Below are 24,935 nucleotides of genomic sequence, written 5' to 3'. Positions count from 1 at the left end.
GACACACAAATAAGATCATTAGATATCTTCCAACCACTGCTTCACACCCATTTTCCTCACTTCTGCTATACCTCCATACTCCACTCCTCTCCTGAGCATTGCACTGATTCCAGGGTCTCATGCTTACACATGCAGTTTCCTTTTGCCATCTCTTCCTAGGGCACCAACAATTTCCTTCTATAATCCTCAAATGACTTGGAAGATTGCATCTATTGATTCACTCTTGTAAAAATCATAGAAGGTCTCTATTTTTAGTGTGTAAGCTTAAATAGCACACTTACCAAAGCAGAGTGTTTCTACTAGTGGTTACAAGATCTTGACTATTGTCTATAGACAGCCCGACCCCAACATGAATGAAATAAAAGCAAAGATAATGAGAAACAAACAGAAAGCAATAAAGACTCACCTGCCATGGTGACAGGCCTTCCTACTGTACTTCTAGAAGCTTTATTTCTGACATATTCTTCATATAAAACACATTTTGAAAAACAATTGGCAAGAAGGCAGCTGGGAGCACAAAAACACTACTGGTAGATTTGGTAGGCTTCAGAGTGACTGAATGTTAACAAATGTTATTTTTCAGCAGTGACCTATTAGGTGGGCAGCTTTCTAGATGAGACTGAAAGACCTTTGTCCAAAACCAATAAACTCTCAAGGTGGAAGATGTAACAGATAATTAACATTTTAGAAACACAAACTATTTTGTGGGTAACTCAGCTTTACTGACCTGGACTTCAATCCTGGATCTAATAAACTAGGATTTTTTTACAACTACCTACACACAGGTGCTTTGCACAGCAGAGGGGAGCAGAAAAAATCTGGAGTGTAGGGAGCAACAGCTGTACACACACAGGGGAACATATTTTTGACAGCACTCTAAGAGCATCACATAAGCAGAGCAGTACTTCTGCTCTGTCAATTTTCTTACCATCTTTGATTTCATCAGGGTCATAAGCCCCCTGCACCGTGCTCTCCCGTAGCCAAATTGGTCTCTCTCTGGCTGGCTTTCCTTCACTTGCAGACCGGTTAAGATCCTCCTGGTCCTCCATGCTGATGACAACGTTCTGGGTATACAAGTCCTCATATGATGGTCCTTTTGTAGTCCATGCTTCCCGATGGTGTCCACCTGCAATGCCAGCTGCTGTCCCTGAACCAGTACCAGCTGCACGCTCCTTGCTACATAAAAGTCAAAGAGATAAAAACACAAGCAGTCAAAACAAGCCCTTCCTCAGCCAGCATTGCAACACTTAAAACTATGATTAGTTATCTCCCATGATCTGCACTGAGAACTTGCATTCTGATCTCTAACATGTGGTGCCAGGAATTTCTACACCAGCTTGATGGTTTGGGGAACTTGGGGGTCTCTAATGGGAAACCCTACCTGAGGCCATGGCAACTTCCACAACAGATGCTGAAAAGAGAAGACAGCACTAAAGCTGCTGATGCACTCACGTAAGAACAAACATAAAATCTGAGAATACCCTGAAATAAAAATCACAGCAGAAAACCATAGTTGAACAGTAATCTGGTATTTGGAAAAGTCTCTTTTTGGCCTTTTCACAGCAACACTACGCTGCATTAAAAAAAGTACTAAAGTTTAAACAAGTCAAGATGATAGGCCCAGAGACCCAGCATGCTCAGATCTGTGAACCACTGTTAATCACAGGACTTGTGAAGGAGTTAACTCACCATGAAAAACACAGTTCAAACCTTTGCTCGAATTGTGAGCGACAACGCCTGTGGTAAGTCACATCTCCTGCGTACACAGATGTGTACTATCCACAGATACAGCCTTGGGAGGACTGGGAAGTCCAGGCAGAAGAGAAGAAAAGATGAGAGGGCACCTTCAAACCAGAGATCCAGGGCTGGGCAAAGGCCTTTGTGTGGTGATGATGTGTGGGAGGAGGCAAGACAGAACTGTCTTCATCGTGGAAAAGCTGCATAAAGAAAGGCAATGACTGATGCAAAGCGTATGACAGTCAAAGCGTAGCCCTCCTTTTGTTTTCCAAGAGAAGCTGCAGCCAGCACATTTTTCTCCAGGCTCCTTTCTAACTCAGGAGACTGATGGAGAAAAGAAACATTCCTGCTTGGATCTGGTGGAAAGAGGACATCAGGTGGAGTATTTTCTGCATAGCGATAGCAATAAGCCTAAAATACCGTCTCTGGCCTGGGCTGCTACCTATGCATTGATCAGGGAAAGCAGCTGAATGGAAACTCACTGCTTTCCAGGCAGGGAAAACCAAACGTGACTGTTCCTCTACTTCAAACTCATATTTCATCTTCTCAGAGAAACAGATCCTCTGCAGACTGCACCCACCCTCAGCCATAAAATTTCACTCATCTGACTGCCAGCGGTACCTACGGCTTTTCAGAGGTAACAGACCTGCCTGGACTCCTCCTCTCGTCCAGAGCAAATCCATCATGGAGACTCACAGCGTCCCTGCTTTGGTGCCAGCTGAGCTGACAGAAGTTGTCAGTGAGCACAGTTCAGTCGCTGCTATCTACCCGAAGACCTTTCCTCTAATTGAGATGCTTAAAATAAGGTTGCAGTTGGAGAAGACCTGAGTAATATGCAATTTTTTTAATTCAGCAAGGACTTAACCACTGCTTGATGAACTAATTCTGCTGGATTTTTAGGGGTAAACAGTGAGGGGAAACTATGCAGGCAGGTGATCATCTCTTTTCCCCAAATAAAAAATATTGGTGTGTTCAGCCGCAGTTTAGATTGAGGGCTACTCACAGCCTCCCAAAAGTGAATTTGCTGGGGTCTGTTAGTAAAATACTTCACAGCATCTGTTTTAACATGTGTCCACACACTAACCGGTTCTCTCCTGCAGCCAGCCCTGCTAGGAGAACTTCACAGCAGCCTTGAATTTTGGGAAAGAAGACTCACGCACATGTATTGCTTATATAACCTAAGGAATCACACAGAGACCTTCTTTCCAGTACGTTATTTCAAGTGTTGGTACCTTTCAGCTCTCCAAGACAGGCGTGTGTTCTGTGAAAAGCACCACTCTGCTTCCCACACAATAGAAATCTCTAACTAGCGTTTCCCTGACGATTTTATGTAATCCACTTTCCTCACAAGATACACAATGCAGCTCTCCCCCAAGCTCTCCCTCCCCACGACTGCAGCGTGACAGCTAAATACTCAGTAGTGCCAGGAACTGCCTAACAATACTTTTGCACAGAGGTCCCCGTAAGTGTGCCTAAAATGGACTTTTTCCCCTATGCGGTATCATTCAGCAGCAAAACACTTATTCCACGTCAGGAACATTTCAAAAATGAAAGTAACAACTCTAAGAGACACCTACAGTACTAATTACCTTAAGCCACCTACTGCAATGTCCCACACTTAAGTGGAACCATCTAGACACTTTCTGTCTACTTTTGGACCTCAGTGAGCTTTGCAAATGTGCCTCGATTTACTTCTTTGCGGAGCTGCATCTTCAGCGACACTGTTGGTAGGAGTGAGCAACCCTTCAAGACTACATGACCAGGGGAATACTCCTTACTGCAAGAAGAGATCTTACTGTTCAGCAACCCTGTTCCAAAATACAGGATTAAACACCATGGATCTGGCAGCAGCAAAAGGCCAGGTGCGCGAGCTGCTTTACAGGCAGCACAGAGCAGATGAAGGGAGTGCACTCTTAAATCTTTCTCTCTCTCTCTCTCAGATACAAGTTCTGCTTTTTCCTTGCCTAGGTCTAGACTTTGCATGGCCACCCTGCAGTCAGGAACTGTGGCAGCTCAGTGGCCCAGATGTGGCTACATTTGCTCAGTTACCCATTGGTTGTTTTACCCTGATGGAAATCCCTTAATGAGTGGTTAGCTGCCTTTAAAGGCGACATAAATAATCCTTGACATAGCTGAGGTATGGCCCACAGAAACCACACCGTGCAATGGGAAACAACTTGACATTTTCATCTCAATCCTGCCCAGACTATTAAGAAAAGGTCTTGCATAATGGGGACCGTGCCGTGTTTGAAATAAAGCACTTTTTCACTTCGCTGCTCTTAAGAGCTTCAACTTCACAACAGACAACCCATGGTTCTTGATAGCATGACCACAGAACATTAATTCTGTGAAGATTTTTGTTATATTAAATCATGCTATTTTGACATAAGAAAATGGAAGGGTTATTAAAATCCATCCGTTTTCAAAAACCACAGAGAAGGGCTTAGGTAAAGCAGGTTTATTTCAAAACCTGTGGGGCTAATTCATGTCCTCCCAAGATTAAGAAAATTAACAGCCTCATAGAAGGATACGAATGAAGATCTGCCTGGTTTTCCATGGCAGGTAAATGGCAGTTATGCAATATCAGTGTGGTCGCTTAGAGCTGTAACTCTCCTGAAAACATATGAAGTTGCCTGCATTGGTGCGAAGAGATAATGCAGGCACTTTGTGACCTTTTCTGTTTGTTTCAGAATCACAAAATGTCAGTTTCCTCAATGATTTCAGACACTCAAGACTCCATAAAAATGGAAGGAATAAATAACCCAGGGTTTAGCACTTTAAAAAAAATATAATCTCACAGCAGCGCTTTCATGCAATTAGCTGCTTTGAATTAATAAGAGTTAATAAATAATTAAATCATTGTATGTGCTGAAGCAAGTTGTGTTCAAGTAAGCATTTAAAAAGCCGCCTATTTATTTTGTCATTCCTTGCACAAAGTAATTAATCATTTACAATGTTTTTTAAGTATTTAAGAGTCAAGTAAGTGGGTGCTGCTATTTAATCATGGGAATGCACCAGGCTTCTGCTGTGATAATTTCCTGTGCACAGAAGGGAAAGACTGAGAAATGACTCTCTTTTTGGTGCAGTTATCCCAGTTCTACTACTCAACCTACAAAAAAGGGATTTAAAGCAAAGGCTAGTGATTCAGCTTGGGCAGAAAGGCTTCAAAGACTCCCCATATCACCAAAGACATGTTGAGTGACCTTGGAAAAGTCTCTTTCCCTCTCTATATTGCTTCTGTTTTTCTATCAGAATGATGAGGAAAATTAGCTACCTTCTTGGCTAGAAAAAGACTATGAATAGGCAAAGAATTTTTAATTATATTAATTAGAAACTGTCTAGCATGAATATATGAGGAACATTCTCTCTCAAGGTTAGCCTGAGAGAAAAAAAAAGAGTATCTTGCTTGCTCTCCCATTAACTAAAGCCAAGCACCCCAAGGCACTGTGGGAATGCTTCCCTGCATGGTACATTCCCCCCCATGTGTTTAATTAATTTTTTTTTTAAACACAGAGAAGAGCATCACATTTCACCACAGCTGACAAAACTGACAGCTCCCCACATCTTTCTGCATTATTTAAACATAATCTGTTTTTGTACAGCTAGGAATGTTCTGAAAGAAAGTGTCATTTCCCATGGGCAGGAATATTTTAAAGAGTTTTTGACTATAACATGGTCTTCTCCCAGAAAGGTGTGTAACAAGTAGGAGAAAATCAGAAGAAAAAAATACCCTTATTACAAGTAATGTCTTCGAACTAGAGCACAAAGTGTGGAATGCAGATAGCTTATTTTCAGAAGCTGGGTAGAAGCAAAAGGAATAGATGAAAGATAAGGGTTTGAGAGAAAGAAGACAGTGTAGATGGCACCCTCAGTCCTTTGCCAAACAGCTGCAGTTTGCATTTCTTAAATACTGGGGCAAGGGCTTGGTATACATACCAGCTACAGCACAGCAAGCAGCAGGTAATTCGAGTACCCCACCCCACAGAAAACTACATACAGGAGGCTGACCAGAAGAATAGTCATCTGCCTTGTTTAGTAAAAAATGGTTATGGCTCTTTGCCTCCTTATAAAACACACATTCCTTGGGGAAACCAGTCAGTTGCTTGAATAGTTGGTACTGAACAAGTAAGCCCTCAATGCAGTCAAAGGCTGCACAAGGTTTAGGAAAGCCTCACAGAGCAGAAAAATGTACTACAAGGAAACAGGGAGAAGACCAGGCGCATTCCCACCTCTGCTTCAGGGCAGGAATCTCTGTGGGTTCTGGCTCGAGGATTTCATAGGCTAAGTTAACATCTTCCGTCTCACGTAGCAGCGCATAGATGGGCTCGATCTGCTCATTAAATCTTGCCACGAGTGTCCTTGCATCCTTTTTGGGCATCGCCGATTCATCTTCTTCCACTTCAGTCTCACAGAAAGTACAGCGGAAAGTTCCTAAAATGAGAAAAGTTGCTAAGCATTGGAAAGAAAGCAACAGGCCCAGCTCTTTGTACAGCCTTTGAAACAGCAATGCTTTGCTGTTTTCTTAGCTTGATGCTAAATAGCTTTTCTCCCCGACAGTCCCTTCCCACACACAGTGTACCTGGTTATTATTTAAGCAGACAACAAAGCAAGCATTTTGATGCCATCCAGTGATAGCCAGTTGGGTACAGTTTCTTGCTCTGAAAAGCCCAGATGGGCTGCAGTACCTCTACTGAGACATCTCCTAAACTCACTCCCTCTTTCTTGCTGCACATTTTAAATGTCAGCTACGACTGGGCTGTGATAAAATGCTATACGATATATTCTTAGGAGTTCACATATCTTCTGTTTCAGGTGCTTGCACTGGTATCTCCCAGGCCAACGCAAACGGGCTAATTTCAGAATGAAATAGGGTTTAGTTTCACACTGCACCAACCAGCCTGCAGTAACTGTTAGTATAACCATTTTCACTCTGCAACTAATGCAAAAAAGATGGCTTCTCCTTCTGTTTCAGGGCCAAAACATGCAAAATAGTCATTACTGCAGAGCAGCAAATGAAAAAATTAATCCCACCTAACCCCCATATCAACTTCTTGAGATGAAGAATGGCAAGATAAGAATTGTATGAATGGCAATTAAGAATAAGCTCTTTTTACAGACCTCATCAGGATCTATAAAAACAGGTCAAACAAAGGCAACTGAAATGGTTGCATGGCAATGCAGTTACAAAAAAACCCTTCTGAACTCCTGCACAGCAGGCTTTTCAGTTTCATCACTCCATCTGCGAGTAGGACCCTTGGGGCAGTACATGCACAGTAGGACCTTACCATATGGTCCACTACGAGGGGAGCAGCACAGTGTAATGACTTATCCTTGCAAGTGCTGGACTGAGAACATATCACTGCCTCCTCATAACACTTACATCCAGAGCGACGCTCACAGGCTTCTCGATTTCTCTTGTGCCTGTGTGATTTTTTTATTTATCTGTTCTGTGACACCTATATGCATCTAGCATCATCTCCAGTGAAGAAAGGAAAAGATCTTTTTACCAATAGGGAGCCTGAGGATAGGTCATATCAGGGAAATGATAAGCTTATGTCTAAAAATCAGAATTAGAACCAGTATTGAAGCCTGCTATAACACTGACGCTATGTACAAGCACAGTTGAAAAAATGGGGTTTGCCCAGGGCATATGGGCATGATGTAAGGAGACAGGCTGGCAAGCCAGGGCTTCTGGCATCTTGCTTTGCTGCTTACACAGATTTGCTAGTCTTGTCACTTCATTTTTCAGTGTACCTCCTTCTCTGCCTGTAATACAGCAATAAAACCAGACCTAACTTCTTCACTGATGGCTGTGAGGGCTAGACAATGCTTGCACGCTTCTTGGAAAACACACAGAAGCACTGTTTATGACAGGAGGTAGATCTCTTGCCTCTCTGTAGAGATCCAGTTTTCTACATCAGCACCATCTGAAGTAGCTTTTGCTCATCATTACTTATAAACTAACGTGAATGTGTTGTATATGCAGCCTGTAATATGTACACATTTCCTGCAATAAACTCTCTCTTTATAAAGTTTGTCTATCTACATGTTAAAGCTAGAGCACCCAACAACAGCAGTATGCAAAGTAAAGGATAAGTGGATAAAGTGCTCTTCTCTCCCATCCAAGCATGAAACACTCTGCCTATTTTCTCAGGCTGTAAAAATTGCCCCTACTGATTCCAAAACTGTACGTTATATAAGCTGTCAGCCTGGCAAAAACTGAAGCCAAAGTTTGGTCTCCTCATCCCACATCTGAGGCTACTGGCGTGACACATTGGCAAACAAGTTGAATCAATTTAAAATAATTAGCACATCTCAGATCCCATAATGGACTATGTGAAAAAAACCACAGGTTAATGAGGAAAACTCCCCTCTTTTTACATCCCCCCCCCCGAAGTCCTGTTACATGTTCCTGAGACAGCTCAGACTTTTCACGCTTCCATCTGTGAACCCCATGAGTATTTGCAAAAGATTAAGATCGTAGGGAGAATGGTTCCAATTCAGAGTACCAAAAAATCAGAAAGTAAATACAGCTCTAATGAAACGGAACTCCTAAAGCTATCATGGATTTGCTGCAACTTCCACCCCTCAGGGTTCTTAATAAGCAAAAAAAGAAGTTAATAGATGAATTATGTAAAGAATCTGGGAATGAGTGAAATGACAAGCTTCCTCCATTAATATGCTGATTTTTTTTCGAGGTGATGCAGCATTTCACAAGAGGCATACGTGATTAGAGAACTGGGAAGTTGCTTTGCCACGGCAGATGGCATTTATATGTTGCAAACCTCTTTCATTAGACTTCTAAGAGGTCACAAAATGTCACCAGAGCTTTTATGACATGGTACATCACATCAGCAGTGACATGTGTTCCTTACAGATATGAATTGCATGCGACAATCATGAAGTGGAAGCCATCCAAAGGCTGAGAATGGCAATGTTCCCACTCCAACGATGTATTTCTTCCCCCAGCCCTTACACAACTGATAGTTTTCCATTCAAATATACTGCACAAACCAGAACAAGTAGATATCCTGGAGCAAACAGACATGAGGCTTTCCTGCATCTTGGGAATGCTAATGAAGAGTGCGTACATCCCCTCTTTTCCACACATGCTCAGGCACCTCTCTGGCTGCACGTAAAAAACCAGCCATCTGAAAGACATCTCCTCATCTGCTCCCAGACTCTGCAGGGCAGATACGCTGGTAATCTGGCTCCCCAAGGCATGCTAAGATTAAAGCAGCTCAAGCTCTGAAGTATAGGGCCAGAATATTTAAGAGATAATTCCTAATGACTTGATTTCACTTGAGAGAAGGAAAAGGTCAACCGCCCACACACACTGCACACATGATGTCCAAACGTACATGCTGCATCTGCTATAATTAACACATTTAACTGGGTACAGCCTCCTAAGTCTGAGCCCAGGTCCTGCTCACACCCTTCTCAAAGGGTTCAAGCCTCATCTCCAGCCCAAGCAGGTGTCTTTCTTCCACTCTGTCCTTTGGGATACTGCCTCAGACTCTCACTACTCCGACACTTACAAACTACTTAATTTTCAACCTAAACGTATTCCCATTCATTTCAAACCTACTTAGTGTTGTGCCAAAAAAACGCACCTCAGCTCAACTAGCTTCCATCTTGCTGTTAATCCTTCAGGTATATTTACAAACTGCTGTCTTACTCATCCCTCCAACTTCATTTTGCAAGCCACACATTTTTCTTTGCCTTTTAAAACTGGCCACCCATTCCTCCGACCATGCTATCAGCCTCATTGGGCACTTTCTCCAGTTTGTGCTCGTCTTTCTGTTGTAAAGGTGGAAGTATATACAAGTGTCCAGATGAGTTCTCCCAAAAGCCCAACGGCATTAGTCCTTCTCCGACAGCCATTGAGACCTTTTAAGATCATAGTGTAACAGATCATGAAAGTGCTGCCTCAATTATCACAACATCTAGCAATACTCCCAGATCTTCTTCCTCCTTTGTAGTTTTCAGCTGATGAACTCCACATTTATAGGAAGCATTTGCATTAGATGCTAGGTGCACGACACTGTACTTTATACTATAATCTTTCAGCTCCTTTTGATTCCTCCAACCTTCATCCTCATCCAATTCTTTATTCTTGACTGCGTCACAAAACATTAAGCTAATTTATTTTCAAAATCTCCCACAACTTTCTTTTAGAAGTAGCATTATTACCATTACATGGAGAGTGAGCTAAGGCACAGATGGCACAATTTCAGAAGTATCTGCTGATTTGAGCAGTACTTGATTTGAGATGCCTAAGAAATACTTTTCTGCAACTTCTGTTTCAGAAAAGCGCGTGCAGTATTTTTCATAATCTTCTTCCAGGCTCTAGAATCAGGCATCTTAATTGAGTTAGGTACAACAGCTAATGATAGTCTTTGAAAAGTTTAGCTCAGAATGACTAGTCCAACACCACACAAACTCAGCTGGCCTGGAAGATCAGATCATGTTCCTGTGGCTACTACAGCCATTTTCTTCAAGTAATTCCCTGACTCTCACACTGCATGTTTTCCCTTCTTCTGCAGCAAGCCAGACAAAAAGTACATTACATGCGGACAGCTCCTCTCTCTCACTGAGCAAAGCATGTGTTTTGGGGGGGGGGGGGGGGGGGAAAGTTATGTCACAGAGAAAAAGTTACAGGATGCATAAGCAACTTTAATTTCACCACTCCCTAACCCTGAGTACTTCATTTGAATGTTAAAAAGAGAGCATTAAGGCCCTGAGGAAAGGACAGGAGTTTCCTACCAACAGGAAGACGGACAAATGCCTCCCGCCACGTGATGTTGTGCCGACAGCCATATGGTTAATCTGCAGACCTAGAGCCCTCAGTTCCGCACTGGCCTCCGCCATTTGACTCCATGAAGAGAAGGTGACAACCTGCTAGTGCTGCAGAGGGAGCAGGACGCCTTGCCAGCTTGCTTCCTGGCAAAAAACAGGAGGATGAGAAGGGAACACCTTGGGTCCTGCTCTAGCTTCTTGAAAGAGATGTGCTTTGTGGGAACTGCTATCCTACCTGCTAGACACAAGCCCGAGGTTTCCTTCCCAGCTCTTCTCATCTGCTCCCATCCTAGTTCCTGGCTTTTCCCCACTCTGATAGTCCTATTCTCTTTGCTAGCAAGTCTTGGTCTATCTAGTCCTGCTTTCTCAGACTGGGCTTCTCAGACTGCTCTGTCCATCCTTGTTTTCCTGGGCTGCTTTTTCTAATCCCAGCCTCTCCCCACTCCTGCGCCTCTCTGTCCCATGCTCTTTGATCAGCTAATTCTGTTTCTTAATTTGAGCCCTGGTCATCAGATTAATTTCCTGTTTCAAGCCAGAGAGATGGAATATCTTTTCACAGCACAACCTGTCATTCAGAACAATGTAACACAGGCAAAAGAATATACATTTCTCCGGTCTCCTCTTACATTTTCTCATCAGTCCATTCTTCAATACAGCCAAACTGGTTTTTAATTAAATTTTCCTAAGCAATTTAAACTTAGTCGGATGCACAGAATGGGAAAAACTCAGCATAAAGTAAGCATTTGACAAAGTTTTGAACAGAACAAAAAACATTGAGCAATTCCTACGCCCGCCCTCCACAAACGATCAAAGCTCATGTAATGGAAATACTTAGCAACCTAAGTAATAGGCAGTGCTGTCAGTACAAATTATAATTAACTTCCTTTCATTTCTCATTGATTTTCAAGATTTAGAGCACTGTTTACGACAGCACCTAAAGGCATTTCTCTCCTGAATCATTAAAGACACAAATAGTAGGCCGAGTGGCTACAACAGATCAGGATCATTAGTTACCATAACATACTCCACATTAGGATACAAGGATACTTACCTACTAGAAGTAGCAACCCAAGGGGTTAAATTGAAGCAAAGAGAGTTTTAGTGACCTTAATGGACTGAGCTAGTAACAGAGCTAATTGTTAAAACAGCTGACTGTTAACTGGATTAATGATAATGCAGATTAGATTGTAGGAGCTGTTGATCTTTAGTGACTCCCTGACTTACAGAGACTTCTCAGTCCTCATTAAACTGTCCTCAGCATCTCAATGAGAAAGCAATCCAGTGTGTCTGCGTGGGAAACGCACTCCTGCCCCATGGAAAGATGAGTCTCCTGTCAATTTTATTGGGTAGCCTTCCCTGGCCCCATCTCTCTTTCTTCCCCTTAGTGGAGGCCTATAGTCCCAAGTACATTTGCATTCACATTTGACTTCCAAAACTCCAGTTGTTTTAGGCAAAAAACAGAGAAACCCATCAAAAAAATCTGTCTCCTGAACACCACAGCAATACCATTCTCTCTTGCAAGTGATTTAGTGTTTCTACACATGCATTAAAAGAGTCAATTACAGAGCACAGTGTGTTACATAAAATGTAATGCCACATCTCATCTTTCTGAGACAGGTTTCATGGTCCACTGGATCTCAAGCTCTTGAGGACACCCCACAGCCCAGGGCTCACTGCAGTACTATATCTTGAAATGTGACACAGAAAGTGTATGTTTTTATATTAGTACTGTTTGGGATAGTCCAGAGCAGACGCTGTTGTCAGAGCTTCTTAGGGTACATGAACAAACACTGGATCACGTGTAGGAAACATCAGCATTTTGGGAAGATTTGCTAACCTCGCTTCTGGAATAAACATCCAGCTTTGCCATTGAAACCCAAAATGCGTCAGGCTTCATCCCAGCAGTCTGAAAAGGCTCACTTTAAAATTTCTAACTGTAGAGAAGACAAGGTATATTGCAAGTGAGATGAGTAACATTGGTCAGAGACAGTGACAGAGCAAAGCCAGAACATGCGGGTGGTATCTGAAAACAGAGAACTGAAAAGTACATGGGATGGTGCTGCCCAGCGGAGACGGTCAGTGCAGCGGCTGTAGTTTGAAGCCGAGTACGCAGCACCCCTGTGAACGGCACTGCAACCAAACTGTGACACTCACCAGATGAGGCCTGAGCAGATGTGCATGTGGACTGCTAAATACAGCATCTTGCTCCCAAAACTGACAGCTCTCTTCGTAGCAGGCTAAGAAAGTACAGCATCTCCTCTATTCCTCTCTGCCTTTCCTGAAGAGGTACTACTACCAGGTACATACAATTAGGATTATAGGCAGGAAAGATAGCAACAACCAATACTAAAGGCTGCCTGATACATCCTATTATCAGATCCTAGACTGAAATTTGCTAAAACATTTTTTATATCACAATTCTGCCTCAGATGAGTGAGGAAGCATGTGGAGTGCACGTTTATAAAATGTCAAGCACAGCAGTTCAGCTAGAAATGGGGATAGGAACAAATAATGTAACTAATACTGTTATCTGAAGTGAGATTTTAATCTCTTTATGAATTTTTCTGCAATATCTGAATTCTTAAGAAAGTTGAGTTATCTACTGTTTACAAATGGGATCACGACCCCAAAATGAAGGAAAAAAAATTCCTTTTAACTTTATATGCCCCAAATCTAGATCCAGTTTCTCCCAGATCTGTACATATTCTAGCATAAATCCTGCTGAGTCAATAGCTGTGAGATCGATACTTCTCAGTATCAGACCATAAGGTTTTAAGACAGGTTTCTGTGAATTAGAGAACGAGCAAGGATCGTTCACCTACAAACAGCTTGTTTTCACTGACCTGTTCAATATGAAATCAGTCTGTATGGTGCAGGCAGGAGGATAAAATCCAGGTCCTCGGGACAGCACTCAACTGCCTAGCCCAGATGTGTAACAGGTTTGGGAAGAAGCCTCATATATTTCTACCCTCCGAATCAGCCTTCAAAAAAGGTTTATTCTATGAATTCAGTAAGTGGAAAACCCACTATTTGACCATTCAATTCAACACCATTTTGTAACATATGCACACCAAGACATAGCTCTGACTTTGAGTACCTGATTTTGAGCCTTAATAATGCTTCTTAAACATTTTTGTTGTTTAATATAGAGTCACAGTACTGAATTGCCCACCAGGTATTAAACAGAGAGTAAACATTTCACTTGGGATTAATGTCAATCAGTTTCTTTTCAAAGCTTCTATTATTGCAATATAGATGTAGCAGACACAGCATTTAAGGGCGCTTATGGAGTAGCACTATTTCTGATTCAGATGAGGTAATTCTGCCAGAAATGTGTTCAAGAGGGTTCAAAACAGCAACTCACCAACATACGAAAAATGACCAAAACAATTTGTTTAAAAAATAAAAACAAGATGGCAACTTACAACAACAACAAAAAAGATAAAGGCATACTCTTAAATGCACAGCAGGATTAGCAAAAGATGGAAGAAATATATTTTATAATTGCCATTAACCAGTGTCTCACTATAATCAGAAGAAAATTTCACTTAGCCAGTGCATATGTTCATGTATTATTTATTCTCCCTGAGAGCAGTGTGTAAATGTATAAAAATTGAGGGACTGGCAGTCCTGGAAACAGAAGGTCTCTCTGTTAAGCTGCAGAGCGGATTTTACTCAGGCAATCACATTATCCTAGGCATAATTGGGAAAAATGGTGGTGCTGGAATGTTATTACAGATGGCCAAGAATAGTGTCCAGCACTTGTTCTGGACCCTCTCAGCACAAAATGAACCCTGCTGTTAACAATAAAAGTAGGAATTGCTGAAATAAGACACCCTTGGCAACACCTTTGAATACATAAGGACAGTGTTTTTCTTCCCTGAAAATCTCAAGCATTTGGGGACAGTGAAACAGAACACTTCAGAGGCTTGTTCCAGACCCCCCCTGTTTCAGGCAATGGCAAACATGAAATACTTCCCATGCCTGAGATCCGTTTGTTAAACCACACCAGCACTTCCTATTTTCTGGAAGAGATCTATTCTTCCATGTTCACTGTCACTACCGAATCCATTTAGTAACATACAACAGATTCCCCGAGGAGAAAGATTTACAACTCTGGCACACCTACTATGCTACTTGTAGTCAAAAAGGGCTTCAAATTCAATAGATGGTGGCTCAGAAATGCCAATAACTGAAGGCCTTTACTTTCAAATTCTCTTCAGAGCTAATGTGTAGCAAGAAAAATTCCCTACTGCATGAGCTTCCTCCACAAAGCTACTAGGGCCGCCAACAGAGAATAATACAGATTAACAAAAAAATTTAAAAATATCATTTTCTACTCATTATAATAAACTCCAGTTAAAAAGAAGAGTACCCAAGGGAACACGCCATGGATGCTAAGACTTTGCATTTTGTGCAAATCTGCTCATGTACACACAAGAAAATCTATTTAAGAACAAAGAGCAAGAATGAAATCCTTAAGCCATTGTCCCAAGGCAGTATTTGAAAGGCTAACGGGGCCAATGTCAGAAGCAGGCGTTTCCATACCAGTGCTTCAAGCAGTGGTGAGCTTTGGGATGGCAGCAGCTGGCAACGGCAGGAAAGAGGAAGCAAGGCAGCAAGCTCCACGCCAGCGCATTGTTTCCAGCCTTATTTTCAATGGCATCACACGAAGGGCCAACACCAAGAGGACAGGCTGCTCTTCAGTCTAACTTTTCCCTTTTTGTTTTCCGAGAGGTTTTAGAGGCCCTTCACAACAAACACAGCAGGTTTTTCAGATGCTGGTTACTTAAAACAAAAATAGTCTATTATCAGAACAAACATCATGTCACTCTCCTTCCTGATCAACGTCTGGAATAGCTCATGGGCAACACTTGCCAGCTATTTACTGGTGTAAGAGATCACACTCCTAGCCTGCAGCTTTTGAAAGGTTCCCCAGCACTGCAAAAATATACAATAGTATGTGATAAGAATGGGTATTGCCCTCCAATTGACTTTTTGCGATTCACTTTTTGCTGCGAATACGAAGGATGATGCAGGCTAGCATCTTCTACTCAACTAACTTGTATTCTCAGCTATACAAAGGGTAACAGATCCCCTTCTAAGACTTGTGCACATGCCCTTTGCCTGGAATTCCCACCTTTTAACTGCTGCCTTACACAGTATTTTTATAAATCTATTGAATCTTTTTATATTTCTCACATTTTATCACATGAAGCCTCACTTGTTACCAGCCATCCAGAAAACTTGAATATCCATGTATTCTTTTTCGTACGTTTAGATATTCTTCTGGATAGTCATACCACCCCCTGTTCTCTTTTCTTCTTAATGCTATGCCTTTTAAAAACTCCTTCACACATAAGTTCTTACTTCTTCACTCTCAAAGGAAATATCTTTCCCCCCTTCCTTGTGGCATGCCCAAATGAGACACTGCAAACCCATCCAAGTAATGCTGCATGAAGGGCCACCTCTCACGGCTGGGAAAAGATTACAGCCGAGCCAGATCCCACCCGCGGGACCCCCTGCACCTAACGTGGTGCTCAGCGCTGCGTCCAGAGCCGGCAAAAGGGAGCGAAGAGAAGTCAAGTGCGGTGGCAAAGCTTCCTCCAAAGACGGTGCGCTCAGTGCCTGACCACTCTCCTTCCCTCTGTCCGCACGGAGCCATTAGTGACGGGAGCGGCACTGAAAGCTTGGGCAGCACTTCGTGGCTGAGGCAGTGGCTGGCAGGAAGGGCCCCATTTTCTCATTAAGTAGAAAAGAGAGAGCAAATGGAAAGAGAGGCTCTCCGGGACTGAGCTGAGCTCCAAACTGTGGGAAGGTGCCAGAATTGCCGTGGAGAGAAAAAAGTTGGCAGTTTCTAAGTGGCAGAGTCGCACATATGCCAGGAGGTAACCTGGAACAGAAAGGGAAGCTAACACACACTAGGCCTACAAAAACATTGGACAAAGAAATTGGGGAGGGGAATAACAGGGCACCAGGCGAAACGTGCAGGAGAACCTGCTGAGGCTGCTCAAATCTCTGCCCATGATACTGGGCAGGATCTCTTGTGAAGCTGGGACTGAGGTCTGGGTAGCTCTCTCCCACACTGCCTCAGTGAAAGAAGCAACCGGGGGGGTGGTGTGTGTGTGTGTTTATTTTTTACCTTCCCAGAGAACAACCTTATCTATCCCTTTTCTTTTGATCCGTGCAGTGGGAACCACACGGGCCTATGTAGGTGAGAGGGACCAAAATGACAGCATGGCCTAAGGAGACAGTCACAAGTGCCACAGGCACATGTTAAAAAACAAGATATCTGCCTAACCACCCTTCAAAGACCAAATTCCCAGCACTCTCACCTCTACTACCTGCTTGGAAAGGAGGTGTTGTTTTCAATTACTGCTCTTTTTAAAGGAAAAATATCTTCTACAGCTAAGGGCAATTTTTGCCTTCTTCACTGCAGTCTCTCATCACAGGTTTCATTGTAAAACTGAGTAACACTCACCGATGGAGCCAGGCACCTCCGCACTGCAGGGTTTGTATATAACCCCATCTTACCAGCATCCAACCACTTAAAAAGATTTAAAGAGCAAGCCATCCCATGTGCACATAACTTTCCTTAAACTGTCTTCTCACTCCAACAACTTGCATACCAAAAGAAGCAGTTTGGAAGGGCAAGGACAAGGAGATAAACTGCTTCCCGAGATTATTTCACTTACTTAAAAAATAAGACAGGACATTTCAGGTGCTAGAGATGCAAAATACTAAGAGTCTGACCTTCCTGCAGTGGCACACAGGAGAACTGATCAGAAACAAAGCCAGCGAGACTAGTTTTCCAGTTCAGCCTGACCTATGCATAAGAAGAAATAAGCCAGTAAAGTAATTTATTTGTATTCTCATCATTTGCAATACCAGCAAGAGAAAAGGACTTGTTAGTATCAGGTATATTTTAACAATGTTCCTGACCTAAAGATTACTGCTGTTGCAGATAACCCGCTAGCGATTTGCCATCTCGCTCATGGAACTGTTAAAGAGAGATATTGATGAAGCTTACAGTAATGCCAGATAAAGCTCTAAAAAGCCTCCCTGACATCTGAAAATTTTGCGAGTCCAGAGGGACCACCTCTCTTTATGTCATTCTATCTTATTTCTGCTTTAAGTTAATTTCTTCTTACTGCTAACATCTCAAATTAGATCACCTGAAAAATAAGAGCTGAAGGAGCGTCCACTTACTGTTACATAGGGACAGAGCCCTCAGATTATTTTTGCGTAAGGAAATACCTTGTTAACAACCTAAAACAGCACTACCATTTAAAAAGAAAATATAAAAGAAAAGAAGAGTGGTTAAAAAAAGTGAAGAAATAGCAGATTTCATCCCACCTTTTGTATTTGAGAATGCATGTTTGTAGAAAATGTGCTATTTAAGGCAGACTGTATGGACCTAACAGTCTTAGATAAAAAGTATTTAATGTATCACCTGAAACGTCTTCCGAAACAAAACCCTAAGTTTTCCATAAAGTACGCCCCAACAAAATGTATCTTTGGACATCAGACTGGATGTACACTGAAAGGAGACGCCATGACAGATAGCCTGGAAAATAGAAGCTGAAGACACAAAATGAGAAATCTAGTTTAACAAATGTCACTAGGCTAACAAAATAGACTGACAGGTTATCTAAGTGGACTAAGTGATTGAAATTCACTGTTGATTTCAATTAAAACACATTAACCAAAAATGCACTTCCTATTTTATTTCTTAGATCAAACAAAACATGCTAATTCTTACATTGTTTCATTAACCTCTTTAGTCAAACAGAAAAAAACCCCAACCCAACAAACCAAAAGGTAGCACGGAAAAACAACCCTTCAGACTGCTAAAGCATCAAAACTCTGGAGCTGTACCTCTGATACTGCCTTTCAGCTCAATGGGTTGAGTCAGCTTTCGCCTAGCCTGTTTTATGAGTGTATAGAGAATTAACGTTTGTGAAGTGTTTTGAGCACAGCAAGTGTCAAGTCCTTTCCTCTGACACAGACCACAAATCCAAACCAGGCACATCCACAGATAATGTTTCATACTATCCATCTAGATAGTGCTCATAAAGGTCCTATAAACATCTTGTATGTTTTTATTTCTGATGGTCTACAATTCCACTGAGACAAAAGCAAGAAGAAAGTGACCAAGTTTTCCCAGTTGCTTTTTAGGAGGTAGGCATACCTACAGATATATAAAAGAGTGTGAATACATTAAAAAAAATCCAACCCCCTAATAAACATTCCTGTTTTTCTTTTTATATAGTCTTTTCTCCACCAGAAACTTCTCATTTCTTCAAAACCAAGCGCTTCTCCAGTAACTCATTTGACAGAGCTGCTTCCCTGCTCTTCCTTCCCTTTTCCCAGGGGGAGCAGTGGCTGCACCGATCATGTGCCACAACAGCTCCTGATTAATTCTGATAGACAACCAGCAGTTAGCTGGCACATCATCATCGTCGCCCTAGGATGAACAATAATCTGCCTCGCCATCTGCTCCCAAATTTATTTTTAACCAGTCATCGCTCTCTCCACTGCGGCGAGCATGGCAGGAACGGCACCCTTCCCCCTGAGGCGTTGTGCTGGAGGCAGTGGCAGGGGGTGAGGGGGAAACGTCCAGTCGCATGGCCGCGAGCATGACGGTGGATACGAAACAGATGGATAAATGCAGGATCAAAGGAAAGAAAAATTGCTGCTTCTCCATTGGGGCATGCCTGTTCTGCTCCAGCAGTCAGGGAGTGCCCTGCTGTTTTTCAGTTCTTCGGGCAGGTTTGGTGATGTTAAATGGTTCAAGGTGGTAGGAGAAGTAGGGGGAGGTGACGAATGTTGACCGTTTACTGATGGGAATATGCATTCCTGCACTTACTGAGGCCCGTGCAATATTTCAACATAAAAGCTTTTTTGACCACTTCGGTTCACCTCTGAAAGTTAAAACTATACAACATTCACAGACAGACACTGCCCCAACTGAGCTGTGCTGTTGCGCCAGTTAGTCTCAACCTATGACATCCCTTGTGTAGCATGGACTTGATTTATTAACTTCATTTGAAGAAGAGCACTGAGATGTTACATCAGCACGGGAAGCTAGCTGGGAGCCATGGGAAGGACATGAGCACAGCCTTGACAAAGTCATAAGGCAGCGAGGAGATTCATTTTGTAACTGCATGGCCCTGCTCGCTGCCTGGATGCTCACCTTCAGGTGCAGTAGGCGCAGCAGTACCATCCAGAAGATGACAATTCCAGCGTCTCTGTGGCTATGCCACTGCTGAGAACTGCCGCTGTCACCAGCAAACTACTGCAGGTGGACGATGCTGTATTTGGAAACTGATGTCATGCTGTAACACAGACTTAGAAACAAATCACGTGGAGCCCAAAGTTTTGTACAGCTGGTGAAATGAACTATACGTCTTTGAAATACTGTCAGCAAGATCTAATGATTGGCCCACAGAAAAGAAGGAACTTTTAAAAGCAGCCTCTGGGATATGAACACGAATTGTCAAACTCTCAAAAGAACAAACACAGAGGACAAAAAGAGAAGCTCTGAGGGATGTAAAAAAGAGTAGAAACATAAGGGGACCTTAGCAGGTCTCCAGTCCAGCCTCCTGCTCAAACCAGGGCAATCAGACCTGGCTGCTCATGACTTTATTCAGTCATGTCTTAAAACCTTCTAAGGGTGGAAACTGCACAACCTCTCTGGGCAACCCACTGCACTTGCTTGACCATCCTCATGATGAAAAGCTCTTTTATCAGATTGGAATCTCTCATTTTGATTTATACCCATCACCTCTTGTCCTCCTACCAGGCACCACTGTGAAGATCCTGGCTTTGTCTTCCTGGTGACCTCTCGTAAGTGCTAAAAGACAGCTATTAGATGCAACGCAGTCTGATGCTGGACTGTCCCACAAAACATCCTCATAAGCAAACCAGGGAGCAAGGCTAAAGGTGAATTAACAATAAGGAGGACACACAACTGAAAAATATTCTCAGTGAGTAGGTATCAATAATTTAGTATCAGCTGGGACAGTCCTATGAAGTGAGGCCCTGATGACAGTTAATATTTTCTAGTGACTGGCAGATAACTCACAGAGTTTAGAGGGCAGAAGGGGTTATAAATGCTTTGGGAGACAGGAGTACAATTCCAAATGGAGAAATGCTTGAAAAAGTATTATGAAATTCAGTAGAGACAGGTAGAAAATACTGCATTTGAGTTGCTTTGTTTTGTTTTTTTAAATAAAAAAAAAGGAGCGGGAGGGCAGAAGGGGATAATTGTTTGTGCAGCACACTGCTAAAAACTCAGGTTTATAACAGAGGACAAAACCAGGAACCAACAGTGTTGTACTGCAAAAAAAAAATTAAAAGAAATCCCAGCTGCTACATATATTAATAACTATGTCGTGCAAAACATCAGACAATAGTATGTTATCCTGCTTTATTCTGCACTATGCCTATCTCTGCTGATAAACCAGGTACAGCTTCAGATCCCATACTTGAAGATGGGGACCAACTGTAACAATTCCAAAGGACCAAAATGACACAGCTTAACATGTTTCATTAGGGAAAATTTGGAAAGACTTGTTTAGTTTCAAGAAGGTAGTGGTAAGGAACAGCAAATTTTGGATATTTAGTATGTTACAGTAATGAAAACAGTGACAAACTGTTCTTCAGTTTCACACATACACACTAAAGATTACTCACAGCTTTAATTTGGGGTAAAAAAAACCCTTTAGGTTAGGGTATTAAGAAAAACTGAGTATAAGCAGCACTGGAATATGCTAGCCACAGAGGTTAAATTTATCCTGCTTCAGAACAGGATGATGGGCTCTCTCTTCTAGCCCTGCACTGTATCTGAAAATAGCCTTCAGCATATTCTGAAATGCAGATATTTTTTATTGTATACTCTTTCCCTACTTTGTACCTACTTTTCAAAGCAGAAACAAACGTAACATTTTTAAAGCCGCAAACAAAATTGACAAATGAGTACGAAAAATTCAAACAGAACTTCCCTCCCACCACTGCGGGCTGTTTAATAAATAAGATTGCTAACAACAGCTTTCCTTGGAAAATTTGACTGTGCATCATCATTCTGGTTCACAAACAAATGCTTTATCTCTTGTTTTAGGCTTTCTTTGGTACACTTTAATCAACAGATTGCCAATTTAGGCTATCTTTTCCCCACTATGCTTATGCTGAAAGCCATCAAGCCAGGGTCACAGTAATTGAAGGGTACCAAGCTGCACGCAACCGCTGGAGCCCTGTACTCCCTACTGAAACTAACCCATCAGGGGTATGAAAAGAGTTTCCAGAAAGAACTGGTTCAATATGCAAACTCTATGCAACAGTGGGCATACAGGCAGAAAACCTCACCCTTTTAGAAGGTACAGGAATCACTGCAAAATGATCAGGTCAACTGCCTTTTTGCAAGCATAGCAGTCATTTGAGAGCTGCGAGATAGACCTTTCCCTTGCTGCAGGAACAAGGCAGGCTGCCCCATCTGAACGGTTGCGGAGTGAAGTGATCCTCACCAGGAGGCTACTGCACAGAGTCAGTAACCCACGAACAGCTCGCCCGAGTAGCTGCAGGTCTGTGCTGTGCCTCGCACTTGGCCTTCAGGCCTGTGCTGCACATATACCCTGGCTACAGGATAAACTTGGCCCATTAATTGTACCAGAGGACTCTAAGGCAGCTCTCACTCCGGCAATCACATCACCACATCTTTATCTTGAAGGGAAGCAATATGCTCTCATGCAAACTTTCTTTTGCTCGACAGCAGAAATTATTAATAACATTTTCTTCTAAAACTTCTGTAAGAACGCTGAAGACCATCATGCCAGCAAACCTCTCCATGGATGGGGTTCTGCACATTGTGCCGTGCCCCAACCGGAGGTCTGTCTGATGCTGCACAACATGGGATTCCCAGCATCGGAAGGGATGCAAGATTATCCATTCTCCCTTTCCTTCTTTTTAGTTCCAATAAATGATATTTTAATCAATATCTCATAGAGTCTGAGTGCCTTTCTTACTGGGACCACAGCAAACACTTGTACCAGCGCCTTACACATGACTTACACAGACCATCTGCTAACCTGTTTAAGTGAAAGTCACAGCAGTCTTTTTTACTTTAACACAATATTTCACGTCTGACTCAGCACTGAGCATCTCATGATGCTCTTGTCCTGTTTTCCCAAACTCCAACACATGCAGGCTGAAAGAAGAGTATAAAATTGCAGGTTGATTCCTATGAGAAATTCTTGATCCTCACATTCTTTTCTACTGCTCCTAGCAGGCTCACTTACAAGGTATGCGGTAAGGCATACATTCACCTTTTGGGAGACTCAATAGAGTGAACTTGCTGATTTGAAAGTGGGCTGGAAGAGAGTTTAATCCAGCTTGAATTCATTTAAGAGATCACCACCAAAAAACCCAAACCACTAACATTCTTGATCTTTTGCACTTTTAAGCAGTTTCAGGGATGAATACAAAAATTTACAGATGAGGAATGTTACCAAAAGCTACCTTCACACTCAAAACACTGTCCAGAACCCAAGCCAAAGATTTGCTATAGGTGGTTTTAACAAATCAAAATAAAGCACAGTAGGATAACAATGACTAGCATAAAAACTATTTTAAGATCAAGTGACAGAGTTTGTTCTTATAAATAAAAACTTTTTTTAATTAATAGTTTTCTTAATGAAAACTAAATCCTATTATTTTTGTAGGACAGTCCAATGTCTCTCCTGGATGGGACTGTTCCATAAAAAAAAAAACAAAAAAAAAACCACAGGAGTTTAACATACACCAGACAATATATGAGCTTAATTTTAACACGTGCCAGCTAATAGATCTTCCAGAGTCACAGGATGAAACTGGCATTCATATGGTGCACATAACAGCTAGAGAGAGCTCTTCCCACTGGACTTCAGACACTTAAAACCAGACATGAACATAGGGGCTAGTAGTCCGCAGGGCTCCCTCCCTTCACTGGCAGCAGAGAGAAAGAAGCTTTGTTACAGACCACTTCTGCCTCAGCTGTCCATGTCTGGTCTGTAAATGCTTGAAGTTAGGAAAGATTAATACCTTGTCTAGTATCAATGCCCATGCTTGGTAGGAACCTCTCTCTCCCTCTCTCCCATTTATCGAGTTGTATTACTGGAACATTTTCTAAGGTTCTGCAAATACATTTTTAAACAAAACCAGTGCTGAGGCTATTTTTGGCGTCCTTCCAAAGTCTTCAGAAGAGTAAAGAAGTTAGCTGCATCAGTTTCCTGAACTGCATTTTATTTTTATTTTAGCAGTATTAACGAATGAAGAGTGCCAGCCTACATTTGATATTTTCCAGAACAGGCAGATGAAAGATTTTACAGTTTCAAACTGTGACTGGAGAAAGAAAATAACAACATCCCAGCCTTTCAGGTTTTCTCTGAAGATAAGAGTTTGGAAGTCTGAACTCAGAGTCTCTTCCTAGGTTTGTCACCAAGTTATTTCCAATTAGGAACACATCATATACATATCCATGCAGCTCATGTTTACATAGAATATAACTTTGCAAGACCTCACTGTAACACTATCAGTTATTGCCATTAGAGAAGGACATTACTGACACAATTATTAGTTCTTTTTAAAAAATTAACTTTGCTGCCAATAACTGCCAGCATATTTCAGTATTACACACAAAAATACAATTTAGTGCAAGTGTACGCTGTTGGATACAGCGAACAAGGCAGTAAACTCATTTGCAGAAAAACAATACATTGCATTTCTTTTGAGAAGAAAGGGTGCTTACATATTGCGTCAGATGCATATATCTACAGAAGAAATAAAGTTGCAAATCTATCTTAACATTGCTAATTTACTGATGTTGGAGTATCAGTTGTTCACTCTTCTTCCAATCAAAGCCATAAAGCTCCAGTACTTTTCTGTTTAGATCCTTCATGTCCATCACTGCAGTAACTTCTAGAGTCCGATGTCAATAAATTTTCTTCTCTACTCTGCCTTGCCTCCTGGAATGTATACATTTTTGAAAAATCTAACAGAAACAGTATTCCAAGTACTTCTCTATTCTTGTATTAAATATACTTTTTTACAGAGCAAGTTTCCATCAAAAATTTCTCTTCCCACTCAGATCAAGTGTCTTTCCTTATTTACACAATCTAAGATCCTCTCTATCACTTTTGTATCAGCTTTCCTTTTAACAAAAACCTCTGACTTTCCTAAATATTTTCAGATTAATTTTGCCTCACTCACAACAATCTAGGGAATGAAGCAATTTGTTCTGGTTCCATTTGAACACATAGGGACCAAGGGATGTTTTGCCTTAGAGCTATGACTAAATGAGGCGAACAGAGAATAAAAACAAAAGCAAAACCCCAAACCACATAACCTCGCTCTGCTGGCACCTG

General features: G+C 42.0%; 1 protein-coding gene across 1 annotated transcript in view; it reads right to left on the bottom strand.

Annotated features, from left to right (window-relative positions):
• Positions 1 to 24,935, bottom strand: part of GTF2E1 (general transcription factor IIE subunit 1) — a 54,726-nt gene that overhangs the window by 4,688 nt on the left and 25,103 nt on the right. Inside the window, exons 3-4 of the mRNA XM_075034400.1 lie at positions 5,967 to 6,168; positions 929 to 1,176 (exon numbers count right to left, since the gene is read on the bottom strand). Coding sequence (XP_074890501.1) covers positions 929 to 1,176; positions 5,967 to 6,168 — 450 coding nt within the window. The remainder of the gene's footprint in view (positions 1 to 928; positions 1,177 to 5,966; positions 6,169 to 24,935) is intronic.

The sequence above is a fragment of the Buteo buteo genome, chromosome 8 (genome assembly GCF_964188355.1).
Source record: "Buteo buteo chromosome 8, bButBut1.hap1.1, whole genome shotgun sequence".
NCBI classification, from domain to species: domain Eukaryota; kingdom Metazoa; phylum Chordata; class Aves; order Accipitriformes; family Accipitridae; genus Buteo; species Buteo buteo.
The sequence above is the reverse complement of the archived record's forward strand: the minus strand, read 5'-3'. Positions and strand labels throughout refer to the sequence as shown.